This window comes from Xiphophorus hellerii, chromosome 19 (genome assembly GCF_003331165.1).
Source record: "Xiphophorus hellerii strain 12219 chromosome 19, Xiphophorus_hellerii-4.1, whole genome shotgun sequence".
Taxonomy (NCBI): Eukaryota; Metazoa; Chordata; class Actinopteri; order Cyprinodontiformes; family Poeciliidae; genus Xiphophorus; species Xiphophorus hellerii.
This window is the reverse complement of record NC_045690.1, coordinates 22,845,446-22,863,526: the sequence shown is the minus strand read 5'-3', so window position 1 is coordinate 22,863,526 and position 18,081 is coordinate 22,845,446. Positions and strand designations below refer to the sequence as shown.

The following is an 18,081-nucleotide window of genomic DNA, read 5'->3' as shown; positions in this document are numbered from 1 at the left end:
GTTTGTGCGTCCAGGTGAATGGCCGCCCAAAGGTGAACGTTTCTTTCACGCCGTGTGTGACGAAGGGGGTAGGGGGGAAACGTCACGCAGAGCAACAACCAATCGGACAGCAGCCGTTTGGATTTATGCCAGGGTCTTTTTGGCTTGTAAGACTTTCGGACAGGTGACCAGGGCCAGTTTTTTGTCCTCCCCCCTCACAAAAAAATTGAAGGTCTGCCGAGTGGAGATGCCATACACGCCGTCTGGCTTTTTCTGCGACCGGTTGATCCGGGAACGAGAAAGGAGAGACGGGGAAGGGTCCCTGAACAAGCCCATCCGGTTCAACGGCCAGGACTACAACACCCTGAGACAGGACTACCTGCAGAGGAAGACTCTGTTTGAGGATGAAGCTTTCCCCGCCACAGTGGAGTCTCTGGGCTTCAAGGAGCTCGGACACAAGTCCAACAAGGTCAAGAACATCGTCTGGAAGAGGCCTAAGGTAGGTCGGGTTGGCAGGCGGAAGGGCAATCTCACAAAGTTGAAAATAAGATGGGGTGGACCTCATTTGGGAGGTAGGACATGATTAAAATTTTATATATTTTTTTTAATACACAAAGAAAAAACAATCAGCAAACTTGCGAGATGATGTTGGGATTTTGTCCAACCAGAGAAGAAACAAGTGAAGCTATCCAGGAAGAGGCTTTATACCTGTTTTTTGAATGTCTTTCATATTAAACCGTCCGTTATAGTCCATTTTTAACCTGAGGTTAACTTTCTTTTGTGTTTTGTTTTCGCAGGAAATCAGTGAAAACCCTGAGTTCATTGTCGGAGGAGCGAGTAGGACAGACATCTGTCAGGGAGATCTTGGTAAACTCTGTCTCGTTAGATTTTTAAAAACACATTTGGAACATCAGCGGATCACCACTCAGTCTTAAAATCTTGTGCTTCTCCCTATATTTTCAAAAGATGAATTTATTTAATTCTTTAGAGTTGAACTAAAAGGCGGGGAATCTGATTTTATTGTTTTTGCCTTATTGACATTTGACGTTGCCTCGCTGGTTGAAAAATTAAACATTCTATTTTTTTTAGATGGCATAGAAAGCACAGAAATGATAAGGAGCTATTTAAAAAGAAAGTTTTTTTTAGACATGTTTGCATTTTATTCAGGCTAAGCGATAGCGAGCGAGAGCAAGACTTAAAGCAGATAACATGGAGGCTAAACGTTGTGCAACAAAAAAAGTTTGATTTTATCCGTTAAAGTTTTCTAGGTTTGAAAATGGGGCAGCAATTTGGAATCACAGAAATAATTTCAAAATTCTCCTGAAACAAAACCAGAGTGAACTTTAATTGATGCTAGCCATGTGAAAATTTCAATTATTTTATTTGTTTATAAGCATTAGTAAAAGCCAATCTGACACCAACTGCTCTTGCTCGTGCAGCAGCTCTTCGCCTCTATAGATGATGAACGACTAGTTTCGGCTGGAAGGACGGTTTTTATGACGGTTACCGTTTGTTTGGCTGAAACAAAATTCAATAAAACGAGCGACGATTTCTGCAACGGTTTCCAACAACAATCTGCATTCTCAGAAGAACAACAAAAAAGTCGGTTATTTCATATCCCAGGTATCCCCTACGTACGGCCTCTCTGCCTGCAGCAGCCTCCCCGTTTTGTGCTTACTCTTTTGCAAGGGAATCCAAACCGGCAGCACTTCCCATTGTTGGTCCGTTCACACAACAAATAAAGGGGACCAAAGGGAACAAAAGTCTTGGCAGACACAGTTAATCATTCCCTGTTGTAAAAGAAAAAAATGCACATTGTTCTCGTGCGACAGTTACAAAAACACAACGATCAGCACTGAGCAGAAAACCTTCCCTCCTGCAGGACAAAACTTATCAATATATTCTGGGCTAAATATTGGCCCATAGGTAGAAGTTGTGGCTCAGAAGCGCTCACGTTGGAACGTTCTTTACCTTCGGGCTTTGTTCAACGCTTGTTTTCTCTGTTTAGGTGACTGCTGGTTGTTAGCCGCTATTGCTTGTCTCACCCTGAATGAGAAACTCCTCTATCGAGTTGTTCCCCAGGAGCAAAGCTTCTCTGAGAATTATGCCGGCATCTTTCACTTCCAGGTGCGATCATCTACTTTACTAGCCACTAAGTACATCTAAAGAAAAAAATTAAAAATTTCAGATGTTCCGTTGAATGTCTATTCTGACAGAACGTTTAGTATTTTGTTATAAATACTAAACGTTCTTTCATTACTTTTGAGCCATAAATATCTTGCATCTTCCTGGGTTTTTCCATGATAGACCAGCAGCAAGTGGTGAATGATTCTGAATCGGACAGACAGTAATACATTGTTTAGATTGTTTTTCTATGATCAATATCTGAAATATTTGTCTTGCATTTAGCCTGTTTTACTTTGATCCCATTAAATAAACTCTGGTACAACAGCTGCATTCAGAAGTCTATTTATAAGTGTGTATAATTCCATTTTAGTCAAAACCTAGTTGTTCTTTAGTAAAAGTTTGTTAGAGAAAATTTAACACTTAGAAAAGCCACAGACCAGGAATTTTAAAAAAGTGGTAAGAAAAAAATCATATGGTGCCCAGCTTTCCAGCAGGACAACAGTCCCAAGCATACTCTGTTCTGTGTGTTCAGTGGTCCAGTCAAAGTCTCCAGATCTCAATTCAGATCAGAATCTCCTGCAAGATGTGGAAATCTATGCTTGTGGACGTTCTCCATCTATTTTGACTCATCTTGAACTATTTTATTGAGAAAAATAGACAAGAATTTAAGTTATTATATGTGCAAAGCCGGGACAGAAAGGCTAAAAGCTGTAATCGCAACGAGACGTGGTTCTACAAGGTTTGACTCTGATGCATGCCACACTTTTCAGACGCTTGAAAATCGCGTTTCTTTTTTCTTTGTGTTGGTCTGTCAATCCCAATGAAATATAATTAACTTTATAGTTTGTAATGTAACAAAATATAAATGCGTGGGAGCTACAAGTACTTTAGTAAGGTACCGTGATCACAAGGTCCAATAATGAACAAAAGAAGAACCAGTAACGAAGGGATCACCATGCACACCTAGACATTGTCATCTAGCTCATGTTTTTGGATTCTCTATATTTCAGTTCTGGCGTTACGGTGACTGGGTCGACGTCGTCATTGACGACCGCGTCCCGACTTTCAACAACCAGCTGGTCTTCACTAAGTCCGCCGAGAGAAACGAGTTCTGGAGTGCCCTGCTGGAGAAGGCCTACGCAAAGTAAGTCGTAATACCTTAGTATAAAAGAGCAGAGGCATTATGAGGTGCTTTCAGCTGCTGTACTGCGTTGAGCACTTTTCATTATTGCATATAGTCTCCATTTACTGATTTCTTTTGTTTCTATGGATGTGAGTTTGGATGTGTTTTGTTTATGAAGTGGTTACATCTAGTAGTTATCATGCAGTGTGTCAGGAATGTTTTTTTAATTAACTGAAACTATGCTGATGTAATATCTGTAAGATTATGAACCTTTATTAACTTAGTCTATGGACATATTTGTATGTTGCCTCTTATGTCAAAGGTATTGGAACAGCCCTGGAAAGGTTCAATGGATAAAGACGGGATTGTCAGGGCTGTGAAAGCTTCTAATTAACTAGGTCAATGTTTTTTAATCGTGTCTCACCATTAATTGTTACTTTAAACTCTTGGATAAAGTACAGAAGAAGTTACAGGCAGATTTACAGATCTTACAGCAAAGGCTACAGGCTGGCTTACCAAATGTTGCTAATGGCTAAATTGCTCAAAAAAGACATTTGGAATGTTATTTTGTTTTAGAAAACCTGAGAGGGGATCTTTGTGGTGTGGTCAGCTTTTGTCAGATCTTACTCTTCTCTAACACAAAGGTTTCAGGCGTAATAGGTTTGCTAGTATCTCCAGGAGTTAGGGATGCACTTCCTTACAAACTCTTCTTACGATCTTCCCACCCTACTGGCTGTCTGGCCCACTAAGGAAGAGTCTGTGGAAGCCAACTTGCTAGGACAACCTCCTGATTGGTGAACCTTGTCTCAGTAAGCTGGAAACATGGAAGGAGAAGTGATGTCCAAGTTGTGGTTATTGTACATCTTGGTTCTTCAGAACAAACTAGTGAAGTGAGGCAGACCATTGCTGAAAATGCTTCAGTTTTAGTAAGCCAATAGGAACTGTGGCTATCATTGAATAAGACGTAAAATTATTTGCAACAACCCTAGAAACGTAAAACTATTTGGAAATGCAATTTACATACCAAATGAAACTTAGCAAGGCAGTGGCCTAACGCAATGCCGCAAGCCTCTCTGATTGGCGTACTCAACGTAAAAGTGAGCAATTGTCAAGCCCTAGTCACACAATTTTGGTTTGGAGTTCAGATACTTGCCTGGATATTCAGTAATGAGCTCAAAGTCTGAATAAGCATTAGAACTATCAAAGTTCACTCCTACAGAGAAAGGAAGAATGCGAAAACTTGTCTCTGATGGGAACTAATGTTGGGGAGCCAGCAACCACCCTAGAAACCGAAAAAAATTTCTGATTTCTAGATGCTTCGCTACACAAAATTAAGTTGTTTGGTCCAGCCAAGTGCTACCCAACTCAGTCTGGGTAGCACTGAGGAGATGTTGTTAGCAAGGTGAAGCGTGTAAGAGTTTGTGACTAAAGGAGACAATGACCTTTATGTCCGTATGGCATCTGACGTTATTGCTTAAAGGCCTAATTAGAGGGGTGTTCAGCTGGAACTTGAAAGCTCTTGATACCCAGTCCTACATGTGTAGCACCAAGTCAATCGCCCAAAAGGCAACTAGCTTTTTTTGCATTTAGCCTTATTTATTGATCAATGTACGTTGCTCCTTTTTAAATAAACACAATTAAACTGAAAGGAGAAAAAGTGACAGAAGAATCTCTGTCGCCTGTTGCTTTGTCTAGGCTTCACGGCTCTTACGAGGCCCTGAAAGGCGGGAACACCACGGAAGCCATGGAGGATTTCACGGGAGGCGTCACAGAGTTTTACGAGATGAAGGAAGCTCCAAAAGAGCTTTATAAGATCATGAAGAAAGCCCTGGAGAGAGGCTCACTCATGGGCTGCTCCATTGATGTGAGAGCTTGGTTATCTTACTTTGACTACATAAGATAAGACTTTTATGGAGTATGATCCAGGAGTTTTTGTTAGTTAGAAGTGTAGTCTGTGTGTTGCTTATATGTTTTCTCATATTTTCTCTTCCTCTGTTCTTGGTTTCTTGTTGTTTTTTGCTCAATGTTTGGCTTTAGTCTCTGGTTCCTGCTCGCTTTGAGACCCGCACAGTGACGGGACTAGTGAAGGGTCACGCCTACTCCGTGACAGCGGTGGACGAGGTAAAACCGGCGGCTCAACTGGAGCATGTTAACGTGTTTGGTTCCACGGCATGTGATTCACTATTTCCATTTCTCTGCATCACAACAGTGTAAACCCTCTCAGCACAAGGACAACAAAGTTCGTCTGGTGCGTCTCAGGAACCCATGGGGTCAGGTGGAATGGAACGGCCCCTGGAGTGACAAGTGAGGGATTTCTTTTGCTTGTTTAACACTTTCCTTAAAGGTTTTATCCTCTGTCTCAGGTATATGTTGCTTGTTAAGGAACTTACATCTTCTTGTTTGTTATTTCAACAGCTCCAAAGAGTGGGCGAATCTCTCTAAGGCTGACAAAGACAAACTGCAGCACCAAAGCGCAGAGGATGGAGAGTTCTGGTGAGTGTCGGGTTATTGAACACGCGACTGCTGTTAAGATTTTTAGATTGATTTAAAAATGTTTAAATGTCCAATAAATGAACTGCTGAAGACTAAAAACTAATTCTTGGTTGATAGCACCTTTCAGTTCAATTTTAGCACCCAGTCTTCGTCGCTAAGATAACTTTGCCAATCAGTTATCTGTTGTCCACAGCCATATGCAGATGATCCTACTGAAATCCTACTGTAATTCCAAAACTTTAATTTTTCTACTGGTGCACAAATCTTTTGACAGTGACGGGACTAGTGAAGGGTCACGCCTACCAATGCTTCTTTTATTTAGAAGCATCGGTGCATTGGTGTGCGCAGACATTTTTGGGGGGCAGGTACTCAAGTGGGAAAATACAAGGGCACCTTGTGAGTTACATGGGACCACCGGCTGGCTGGTGTGAGATTTATTACAGGCAATCTTGTCGGGCAAAATTACAAAATATCTGGGGAATTGGTAACTTAGGACTATGGTGACTATTGTACTTTCTGGTGTCCTTCAGGATGTCATTTGAGGACTTCAAGAAGAATTACACTAAGATTGAGATCTGTAATATGACACCCGACGCCCTCGAGGACGACAAGATCCACAAGTGGACGGTTTCTGTGAACGAGGGCCGCTGGGTGAGAGGCTGCTCCGCCGGAGGCTGCAGAAACTATCCAGGTCCAATAAAGCTTTTTATTAATCAAAAATGTCTGTCCAGTTGATTAAAACAATAACACAAAAAAACATAAAGAGCTTAACTGAATGGCTTTTGCAAATGAGTGCAATATCATAAAAGGTCAAACATGAAGGTTTATTTCATGTAAATGTGAGAACATTTGATCGTTCTACATGTTCTGCAGACACCTTCTGGACCAACCCTCAGTACCGCCTCCGCCTGCTGGAGGAGGACGACGACCCGGACGACAACGAGGTGGTCTGCACCTTCGTGGTGTCCCTGATGCAGAAGAACAGACGAAAAGAGCGAAAGATGGGGGCCAACCTCTTCACCATCGGATTCGCCATTTACGAGGTGACGGATTTTACGCTAGCCTACTTTTGTTTGAATATGAACAGATGGAATTTGATTGTTGGAAATAATAAATGTTCTATTTGTTTCCACTGCTGCTTGTATCGCTCCACAGGTGCCAAAGGAGGTGAGGAAGGTGTCAACAAAACATTCGTCAATTGTATCCTGCATTCGTTTTTATCGATTATCAAAGGGATTATTGTCTAAACCTGATCTTTGTTCAGTATCCGTGCTTTTACCTGTCGCTGCGGCTCATCTTTGCAGATGCATGGAAACAAGCAGCACATGCAGAAGGACTTCTTCTTGGTCAACTCCTCCAAGGCCCGCTCCAGGTCCTACATCAACCTGCGGGAGGTGACGCAGCGCTTCCGCCTGAGCCCCGGCGAGTACGTCATCGTACCTTCCACGTACGAGCCGCACCAGGAGGGGGAGTTCATCCTGAGAGTCTTCTCTGAAAAGAGGAACACCTCAGAGTGAGTGAGCGACCCAGGGGTTGTGATGTAGTCAAAAGACAGGTCTGTAAAGTACGACGGTGAGTTAGGGTTACTGTAGATAGAAAAAAAAGAGGAATACATTTCCAACAAAACAAAAAAAAAAAACCCTAGGAAAAACGATGGAAATTTGTGAACTCCAAAAGTCAAAGATTTGTGAGAAAAAAGAAACTCTGAAAGTTTGCGATCATCCTCAGGAATTTCAGATGCCTCGGAGTGTCAAAAGTCGAAAATGTTAACTTTTTTATTTTTAAATTAAGATATTTTTTTTTTTGTGCAAAATTTCTGAGATCAATCTCAAAATTTCAGAGTTATTTCTGATTAGTCTCAATATTTCAGAGTATTTTGGGGAAATTAATTAAGTTTTTTTTCTGTCTACAATGGCCTTCACATGCTGTCGTGGTAAAGGACAAACGGAGGGTAAATACTTTTTTTTTGTGGTAAAGGCCGAATACTTTTTGTCATTTCTGATGTTTCTTTACATGTTTCAGAAGAGGACTGGGTATTTCTGGAGGTGTCAGAACTAAAAATGTGTCAGACTTCAGGATTTTTTCCCCAAAGTCTTCCTGAAATGTTGCTACAGGCCTTTTTTTAATATATTAGAAAATAATACATTAGAGAACATATTAAAATTGGGAATCAAATTATGTGCTGTTAGTTTAAAGTGAGAAAATGACTGCAGGTGTTCGGTTTGATGCATTTAGGAACTAGAAAGAAATCAGGGCAGATTCCTGTCTTTGGCTGACTGATTGGTGCATCTCTGGTAAAGTAGCCATGTTTATAGTGAATCATTTAAATTCTGTAAATCTTTCTTAAGTTACATCCTAAGCCAACCTTCATCAGAGAGGTTTTGAAAATAAATTAAGCATTTCCAGCAGTACCCAGTCCTACTTACTGCATGTCACTCGGTTTTAATTTCTGGCTGCTCCTGCTGCTTTGTGTTGTTGGGTTGTGACCACATGTTTGGGTGGGAAAGAAAAAAAAAAAAAAAGCCCCAAGAGCAAACGATTTTAACGGCAGTTTGATTTGTAGAACTGGAAGAAATCGGCCCGAGTTCGAAGCTGTTATGGAATCTTTTTTAGGACAAGCGGCTTCCGATATGGGCGTGATCCGGTAAACGTTCAAACGACTTCGTGCTGGAAGATCGAGCCGCTGGCGTGAACCACCGGAGGACGAAGCGGCAAACAGGAGGGATAGATGTGCACAGTTCCTATCAGTAATACTGGTGTAAATCTCTGGTCAAAAGTTGACACGCTAATTTGGAACGTCTCATTCCAACTCTTTTTAGTTTTTAGAAGCAAGAAACAGGTGAACAAGTTTGACTTTACCGCGGATTTTCTATAATCCATACATGATCAAATCAAACATTCAGACTCAAAAATAATTCTACATAGGCCTGTCACGATAATGAATTTTGCTGAGCGATTAATTGTCTCAAAAATTATTGCGATAAACAATAACATTGTTTGAAGCCCTTTTTCACTGATTTAATGGAAATGACGTAATAACGCATGCGATTTCCTGCCACAGATAGATGCACTGTATTTTCAAAAGAACACTTAACACTGGAACTGATAAACAAAATAAACAAAACAACCAAAAACAAAAATAAAATGGATTCTGTCTCCATTAACAAAAAATGTACTGGAATAAAACCTAAACAACATAAAGCCAAAGTGGAAATAAATACTGCATTCAACCAAAAGAGTGCAGATTATGAAGTCTGTATACTATGTTGCCCTTCAGTAATAATTAGATTTAAATAGAGAAGATGGGCACATCGACTATCTGATGCAATAGTTCACACTACATGATTTTTTGCTCCGATTTTCCCCTTATGACAATCTTAGATCGTTGGCCGTTCTAAGATTGTCGCTTGCAATTTCGTAACCGATCATCCTGTAGTGTGTGGTGTGTTACGGTAGATCGTCGTGGCCGCTCCGATCTAAATCAGGGGTTTTCCCCGACTGGGAGCTTTAACTCAGCATGGATTCTCCTCCGTGTTTTCTGAGGGGAAATTACAGAGTGGAATCCCAAACAGCTGATACGGCGCAACCCGAAGTCCAGCGGACTTTGGAGATGATATGTGGAAACAACATTAATGTTTATTCAACATTTCGTGCCAAGAATATAGAAATGACAAGAGGAGGAGTTGGAGCGCAATTGCTACCGCAGTTGATAAACCCGGTAACTTTTCAGCTGTTCTTTGTTAACGTGACATAAATAGGTTATAATGATTTTCATTCAGTCAGGACTGACACTAGCAACATGCATTGCAGGTAGACTGTAGTAAACATTGATTAATGTCGGGTTTTAAAAGTAGTTCACTGAACATGTAGGCATTATTTTGTGCCCATTGTTGGACACCACAGGGCAGGAACGAACCCGATCGAACCGTTAAACCTAGGATTTCTGTCGGCTAATGTGTGGTCTGTCAGGTTTTGAAAATGGACTGACAATCAGCCAATAGCTTTAAGATCGTGTCGTGTCCACTGGGCTTTACACTAAGGAAATGAGGAAGGGAGGAGTCAGTGGAGAGCACCGGAGTTGAGCCTTTTTTCATTCAGTGTCATTAACAGAAAGAGAAAAAGGCCGAAAGCCGATAATTAAAATGACGTCGATAGTTTTAATTTATCGTGTGATTAATTGATTTATCGTTTATCGCGACAGGCCTAATTCTACACCCCAAAATCTGATTTAGTGTCACCAAACCAGAAGTATGTCCAATGCAAACTTCTGGCATCATTCTGGCCAAAGTTTGGCTAAATTGGAAGAGCTCAAAAGATGTGGACTTCTTTATTTTTAAACCAGGAACGAAGCTAGAACTTCGGAAAATTTCCAAATCCAATTTGGATGCAGTTTTGTGGTCAAACACATTGTGTGTCAAAATTTTAAGCACCAGACCCAAACTTTCATACTCATATAAAGAAATAGGATAGAACTCAAGAACCTGTATTGACAGATGAGTTTTACTCTGAAGACGAGGCCAAACATGTAGCTATTTGGGCACAATGCTCAGAAGTATGTTTAGAAGCACCTGAGTTTGTTAAAGCTAAAAAAGAAAAGTGCAAAACTGTTAAGCATGGCATCGATTGGCATTTGATGGAAGAAGTTTGTCCAAATATTTGTTAATTTTGACCCTTAGATTAGGGTAACACTGCAAAAACACAACATTTTACAAAGAATCTTTGGTCAAGACAAAACTAACTTACAAGTAGCTTTTCAGCAACATAAAGGAGCTTGTTTTAAGTCAATAATTCCTGAATATTGATGAAAAAGTACTAGTTCCTCTCTTCACTTATTCAGAGGCTTGCAAAAGTATTCATACCCCTTGAACCTTCTCATATTTTGTCACATTGCAACCAGAGACATAAGTATGTTCCCTTGAATATTAATGTTTAAGTAGAATACAATTGTGAAGCAGAAAGAAAATTATACATGATTCAAAACATTTTTTGCAAATAAAAAACCGAGAAGTGGGACCAATTGCCTTCAGAAGTTGTCTGACGGCTAATGACTGAATAGAGTCAATATGTATGGAAACATTCATGGGGTATGAATACTTTTGCAAGCCACTATAACAAGACATTTTTTCCAATGTTACAACTAAACAATAAATAATCTGCCAATGTTAAGAAATGATTGACTTAAAACAAGCTCTCTATATCTCACTGAAAAGCTACTTTTATTTTATTTTAAGTGTACTAAGATATTTGCACAAGAAACTAGACCAAAAATACTTTGTAGGATTTTGTGTCCACACACAAAAAAAAATGACAAACATGTCTTCCCAATTTGAGTTTTTAAAACTCACTGAAGAAGTTGTAAGTTGTGTAATCATTCCATCTTGGAAAAAGAACTGTTCAAATGAATCATTAAAGGCTTAAAATGATGAGAGGATGCTACAGGGTGAGCTACAGCTGCTGGCTGTAGGAAGCACCAGGTACCAACATGTAGCTTCAGGTCTAGATGAGATGTGGTGACTGCTGTTTGTCCGTTTTCACCCAGGGAGATAGAGAACAGGATCGAAGCGGACCGTCCTGTGGTAAGTCCGAGTTCGCTTCGCACCGTTTTGGGTTGGAACGACAACATTTCATCTCCTCGTGTTTTTTTGTTGTTTTTTTTTCTTACCGCACCTCGTTTTACCCCGGCAGCCGGCTCCGGCCTCGGCGGGGGAAGAGAGCGAGGAGGACCAGCAGTTCCGGACTATTTTTCAGGAGATAGCCGGCGACGTGAGTGCAGACGCGCAGAAACGGGAAGCAGAAACTCGCATGATTTGTTATTAGGATCAGCTATGCTGACGGCGAAAGTGTATTTGTGCATCAGTCCTGCGCTCGTTCTCTCCCTCTCAGGACATGGAGATCACAGCTAATGAACTGAGAAACGTTCTCAACAGGGTGATCACCACGCGTAAGTCCAACATGTTTGACACATCACAACTGCAAAACTCTGTGTGCTATTGGAATTTCACGTGATGCCTCATCAGAAAGTAGGGACTATTTGAAAGAAGAATGCAAAAGAACCTACGTTTTTGCGTTTCTTTTAGAAAATCAAAATCTGAAAAGTGTGGCGTGCTTTTGTGTTCGTCGCCTTGTATTTTGCAGCTCTCAGAAATATTTATTCGTTCTTGTTTAGCAGAACAGCTCGAGCTAGTTCAGATTTCATGGGGTTTTTCTGCCAACAGCAGTTTTTTGAGTATCAGATTTAGGTCTGGACTTTGACTAGGCCATGCTAACACATGAATTTTGCTTTCATCTAAACACGGGTATGTAATGTTTTGCCACGTTGTTTTTTTCAGTAAAATTGTGTTTTTACAGTAAACATGCAACATTTTAATGAAACCCTTAAAGAAAGGGGAACGTCTTTATAAATGAGTCCCGTCTATAGTTACATTAAAATCTAGATGCAATGCCATGTCACACAGGCTTAGGTTTACTCCTAAAATAGTTGTGATTTTCCAATAGGTTACACTGAAGTTTGTGGTCGTTGTTATAGTAAGAAGTGACAAAGTTCAAGAAGTAGCTCTACTTTTGCGAGAAATGTGGCGTCTTTTCAAACATTTTTTTACCCCCCATCTTGTTGTTCCTCCAGATAAGGACCTGAACACGGAGGGCTTCAGCCTGGAGAGCTGCAGGAGCATGATTGCTCTGATGGACGTATCCTTTGTATCGAGCGCATCAGGCAGGCTGTGTTGTGAACAGGAGACGCAACCTGCCGAGACCCTTTGGTCGGGTCGGTGATGGACGCTCACGGCGCCAGGGCAACGTCTGGATTTAACCAAATGCTCTACTTAGCCTGGAGGAGTTGGCTCCTGTTTGATACAATCAACACAGGGCTGCAAGTACCAATTATTTCAGTAATACTGAATATACTGATAGATTACTCTATCGATTGTTCTGACGATTAATCGATTAATCGGGTAAAAATGGTCAAATTCTGCAGATTATTTTATTTAACCATTTAAGCCTTTTTTTATGTGATATTAGAAATGCACTAAAAATCCAAACAAACAATTTAATTCCTTTATTAAAAAAGAAAATAAATGTTTTATTGCCTAAAATACAATAATGTAGCATTCCCTTAGTGAACCCTTGACCATTTGTAGCAAAGGATGCATCTCCAGCTAAAATAATACTTCTAAGATCAACATGTGAAAAGCTCAGACCTTTCTGCTTGACTTAACGTCACCACAGTGTTGATTCATTTTTGGATTAACCGACAAATAACTGGATAGCAAAAGGTGCTAAATAGAAGTTTGTTTCTTTTCTTTTTTTTTTTTTTTTTACAAAAGTTGAGCCTGGTGAAGCTAAAACTACTTGAGTTTTTTTTATTATTATCTTAAATTCAAAGCGTATATGTTTTTGCACAGTTTTGGTTTAATTACCACTGTGAATATGTTTTTTCTTTCAACAAATGGCCTTTTTTTAAGTCTGTCTACTCCAGTTAACGATTAATTGATTACTAGTTGGCGAGTATTTCAATTATCAATTAATCACGATTAATTGTTTCAACCCTATTAAGGAAAAATGATAAAATACCATTGTGGGAAGAACAGACTGGAAGGGAACTTGGGGTTTAGTGCCTTGCCCATTGGCATGGGATAAAGGGAAGCTGAAATCGAACCCACAACCTTCCGACTGCAAAGAGACTACTATACCTGCTGAACCGCTGTCACCCTATTTTGAGAAAATGTTCCACCACCTTCCCTATTAAATACCTCACATGATGTTCGTCATTCATGGATAGTCAACGGGGTAAAATGAAAAGAGGAAAGACTTGCATTTCAAATTAAAAGCGCACAATGGTGTGGTGTTTGGTCTTAACCGTATCCATTCAAGATGGACGGGACAGGTAGACTCAACCTGCAGGAGTTCATACATCTGTGGAATAAGATCAAGCAGTGGCAGGTGGGAAACGTTCCTATGCAGTTCTAATAAATAGCTGAATCAAATGCAATAGCAGTGTTTTGTAGTGTTGGCGTCTAGAAAAATTCATTTTTTAGCTAGTATTTTTCATTACAACCAGTTGGATTGGGGTGATTTTCAGTGGTTCATGCGACAAATTCATCTGTTCTTCCTGTTTTCCAGGGAATCTTCAAACATTATAACGCCGATCAAACCGGCAGCATCAACAGCTACGAGATGAGGAACGCCGTCAACGATGCAGGTAAGAACAGACAGGAAGTAATTTGGGTCGTTGCTAACGATGCACCGGGAAAAAAAATCAAGTTTAGTTTGCCGAAGTTAAGAGAGGCACAACCTTTTCATATTGTGTCACATTGCTTCAATCTTTTAGTAGAATTTCATGTGATGGTCCAACTAGAAGGGGGGAAAAATAAACTGGAATATTTAAACAAGACCTAGAGTTGTCTTTTGAAAAAGGCAAATTCTCATTTTTGTTGGATATTCACTTTAAAAAATGTATTTATTTTCTTAAATATTTAAAGGAAAACAAAAACCAACGTAACGTCACCTTCCTAAACAACGGCTTAAGTCATTTTTTTTGTCAAAGGAGATTTTTTTTTTTAATCTAAATTATCTTTTGGCAAAAAATGACATAGGCTGTTATTTTATGAAGACGGCAATAACACACTTGCTAACAGAAAATTTATACAGTACGTTGTCTTCTGTAGGGTGTTGATATTTGTGGAAAATTATGTAAAAAAAAAACAAACCAGTAAACAGGTTTCAGTTATTCAACACGGGCCAATGGATCTCATTTTATAGTGACAACATGAGCATGATGTCTAATATTTTATGACTTGGGCAGAAACCAGAGGTGACGGAAAACTGCATAATTTGACTCTTAAAGTGCTCCGTTGTTATTGTCGCGTCACATTTTTGTTATGAATAAAAAAAATTTAAAAAACTGATTGTGAGATTCTTCTTCACCTGCAGCCTGAACTCATCCTCTAAATGTTCTTGTCACTGTACAGCCATGTGTCTTATGTCCTGTCCAGGCTTCCGTCTCAACAACCAGCTGTACGACATCATCACTATGCGCTACGCGAACGAGAACATGAACATCGACTTCGACAGCTTCATCAGCTGCCTGGTTCGGCTCGAGGCCATGTTCAGTAAGTCAGGCTCTGATTGGTTGTTCCTGCAGATGGCAGTAGGACCACAGGAGGGAGTCGGAGAAGCTTGATTTTTTTTCTTCTTTTCATCTATTATTTGTCTGATGTCACATAGTCACAACAAAGTGACAGTTTTAACAAATATGTGAAAAAATATGTTGCTTATAAAAAGTTATATACTGCAGCTTTAACAAATGTTTAACAGCACTTACAGTTGAATGTTTTCCTTCTCAGGGGCCTTCCAAGCATTTGACCAGGATGGAGATGGAACCATCAGACTCAGCGTCCTGGAGGTACGAAGCCATCATCACGACTGCATACACACTATAGCATAACAGCCAAATTAAGCATGACACAAATGTAATAACACAGCTCCTAACACATTTATCTGCCTCCGACCACGAGTTTACATGCACAAATCGTCTTCATCATGAGAGACATTTAGGTTTGTCTTAATGGATTTCAATTGTTCCAGCATACAGCCTCAAATATATACATACACGAGCAGGTTGCAGAGAAACTGCAAACTTTTTCTTGCCATCATTAAGCTTTCAACTGATTGATTTAGCTGGAGATGTTCAAATCTCAGAACACAATACAATACTATTATGAGTGTTTCACTGCCAAAGTGGAATAATGGAGGACAATCTTCAAATTCTACAACTTTCTATCAAAACAGCAACTAGATAGTTTAAGCTTGGAGATAGTTGGGTGTTCAAGCAGCAAATGGTTTGGAGTGGACGAAGGTGGCTAACATTATAAGTTTGGAGAACCACTCAGAGCTCCACCATGTTGAAAATGAACAGACTATGCCAATGGTTATGCCTCATGGGTCAAAATTACAATATTAAAAACACGAGTTGGCTTAAAAAATTATTTTAAAAAATGAGAATATATATTGTTTTTTTTACCTGCTCACCAAAAACATTCAATATTTTTTTAAAAAACGAAGTTGTCAGACCTAAAACTACAGAGCCCATCTGGTGACACGACCGGGGGAAAAAGTATGAGATATTAAGTCACTACCATGATTTTATTTTCTCCTATGACACCAGACGAACTCTGTACGGTATAAAACATATAATTGTACATTAAAATATAAACTAGAAATATCCCATAAACGGAATATAGGTCACTCTTTGAAAACGCTTGCTGTATTTAGCTTAGCTTAGCTAGCTTTAGCTCAACGGGGCTAGTTACGCTTAGCTAACAATAACATTTACTATGGAGTAAAAATCCCTGTACGTTGTGTTTCTTCTTACTACGAATCTAGAATGAAAGAAGAACAAAGTGCTCGCCTAATTTTTTTCATTCTAAAATTTGTAAAAGAAAAAGAAAGTGTTTCTTTACGTCAGTTGCCTGTGTTATCTGGCTAAATTTGTCCCATTCTTGACCACAAAAATATTATTCCACATGCTGAACCTTTAACAGCAACCAGGACATCGGTCAAAAATATCCAGCAATGCCAGAATCTTGCTGGTGACTAAACACAAGACATTTTTAGTGGGAGTGTTCATATCAATACATACAAACTGACATTCAAGATGTTGTGCAACACCCGGGTCCGTTTACCAGCATCTATAACACAGAAATCATTTTATATTTTCACATTTTTAATGAACTTAAACTGACATTCTTCTTTATCTGTAGTGCATATATACTTAGGTAAGAAAAAATAGAAAAAGTATTCCAGCACTGCAAATTGAACCATGAAAGATTTTTTTTTTTTAATTCTACAAACAAAACAAAAAAAATGTTTTTTTCCCCCCCTCCGTCTGAAGTGGCTCCAGTTGACCATGTACGCCTAGACAGGCCCACCTTCTCCCAGGTGAACTCCACTCCACATGAGGACCAGACCTGCCAGCCCTTACCTCAGTATTCATCGTGCCCGATCGCCGTTGGCTTTCATCCACATCAACCTCCAGAAGCTCCAAAGGACGTCTTCACCTCCACCGTTCTGTTTCCTCTGCCCTCGTCCTGCCACCATCACATCGGACTCTTTTTAGTTACATTTTCTTTTTCTTTTTTTTGGACATCATCACCTGTTGTACTGTTCTTTTTCTCAGGCAGCCAACACAACCAACCTCTTTTTACTGTCACAATACCTCACAGAGCCCTTCTCATGCATCATGTTTTCTTCTTATACCATTCATCCCTCTGACCTGGGATTAATATTTCTCATATTCAATTTTAATCAAGTGCTTTTTAATCACTTAGTTTTGTCAGTAAAAAAATTTTATGATCCACGTTGCATACAGCTCTCTCCGTGTCAGAGAAACTCAGGCCTCCTCCGATCCACCTCAGCAGGACTTCGCTCCCGCCGACTGTCTTTCAGTTTTTGAGCTCGATTAAAAATCAGAAATATACATTTGAAACATTATGGCAAAAGGGTTGAACTGCAGCTTTTTGTGATTCATTCCCCCCCCCTACTTATAAAGGCTTTGGTCAATTGAGTGTACTACATTTTTAATCATTTTAACCCAATAAATAAATATGTAGTTGTTGGTTTGACTGCTTTCCAACATGTCTGATTTGAAAATATCTTTAAATGAAAACAGACCTTTTTTTTTATGTTGCACACATTTTTTATTATTAACATCTTAAGATTGCACTTCTTTGAAAAAAAAGAAAAGTTCTTCAGAACCTTGATACCAAATGAAAATACTTGAAGAAACTCAGGAATGCCAGGTAAGAGGTGAACTGAACACTTATATAAATAGAACATCGTGCTGGTAAAAATGGGTGGAAACTGCTTTTAAAAATGCTGACTTATGCTATCGGTTACTTGGCTATTGGCATGTGAGACGAAACTTTATTCTTTGTTCTTCCGTCCAACACCTCCTCTTAACACCCTTCAGATCCACACTCCATGAGAAAACTACCACCGGTGTGGAAAATAAAGCTCCCGTGCCTTCTGCTCAATGCTGTGATTCAAAACCAAAATAAAAATAAAAAACACAAAAAAAAACACACAACCTCACTTCACTCTTGATAAACAAGGTTCACGTAACAGTGCGATTTAACACATTCCTTCAAAAGAAAAAAACAAGGAGTGACTCCACGCAGATTAAATCGTGCAGTAGGAAACGCCACCGCATTCGGGTCTCGGTTCTCAAATCAGACGATCGTTCGGACATCTGGGTGAGAAACAAATAATAATAAATAAAAAAAAGTCACTGTAGCAAACAAAAACTTCTTGATCAACTCCAACCACACTCTTAGATACGGCCCGAGGGGATTACACAGTAACAA

At 39.7% G+C, this 18,081-nt stretch overlaps 1 protein-coding gene across 1 annotated transcript; it reads left to right on the top strand.

The window, feature by feature from the left end:
- Positions 1 to 5: 5 nt before the first annotated feature.
- On the top strand, positions 6 to 17,778 carry capn3a (calpain 3a, (p94)). Its single transcript, XM_032546282.1, has 21 exons — positions 6 to 478; positions 777 to 846; positions 1,988 to 2,106; positions 3,117 to 3,250; positions 4,925 to 5,093; positions 5,267 to 5,350; positions 5,439 to 5,533; positions 5,645 to 5,722; positions 6,253 to 6,413; positions 6,596 to 6,765; positions 6,878 to 6,889; positions 7,027 to 7,235; positions 11,262 to 11,298; positions 11,408 to 11,485; positions 11,606 to 11,663; positions 12,345 to 12,409; positions 13,592 to 13,660; positions 13,841 to 13,919; positions 14,713 to 14,829; positions 15,064 to 15,122; positions 16,611 to 17,778. The coding sequence occupies exons 1-21, from the start codon at positions 227 to 229 to the stop codon at positions 16,635 to 16,637; spliced, it is 2,142 nt and encodes a 713-aa protein (XP_032402173.1). The 5' UTR covers positions 6 to 226; the 3' UTR covers positions 16,638 to 17,778.
- Positions 17,779 to 18,081: the final 303 nt, after the last annotated feature.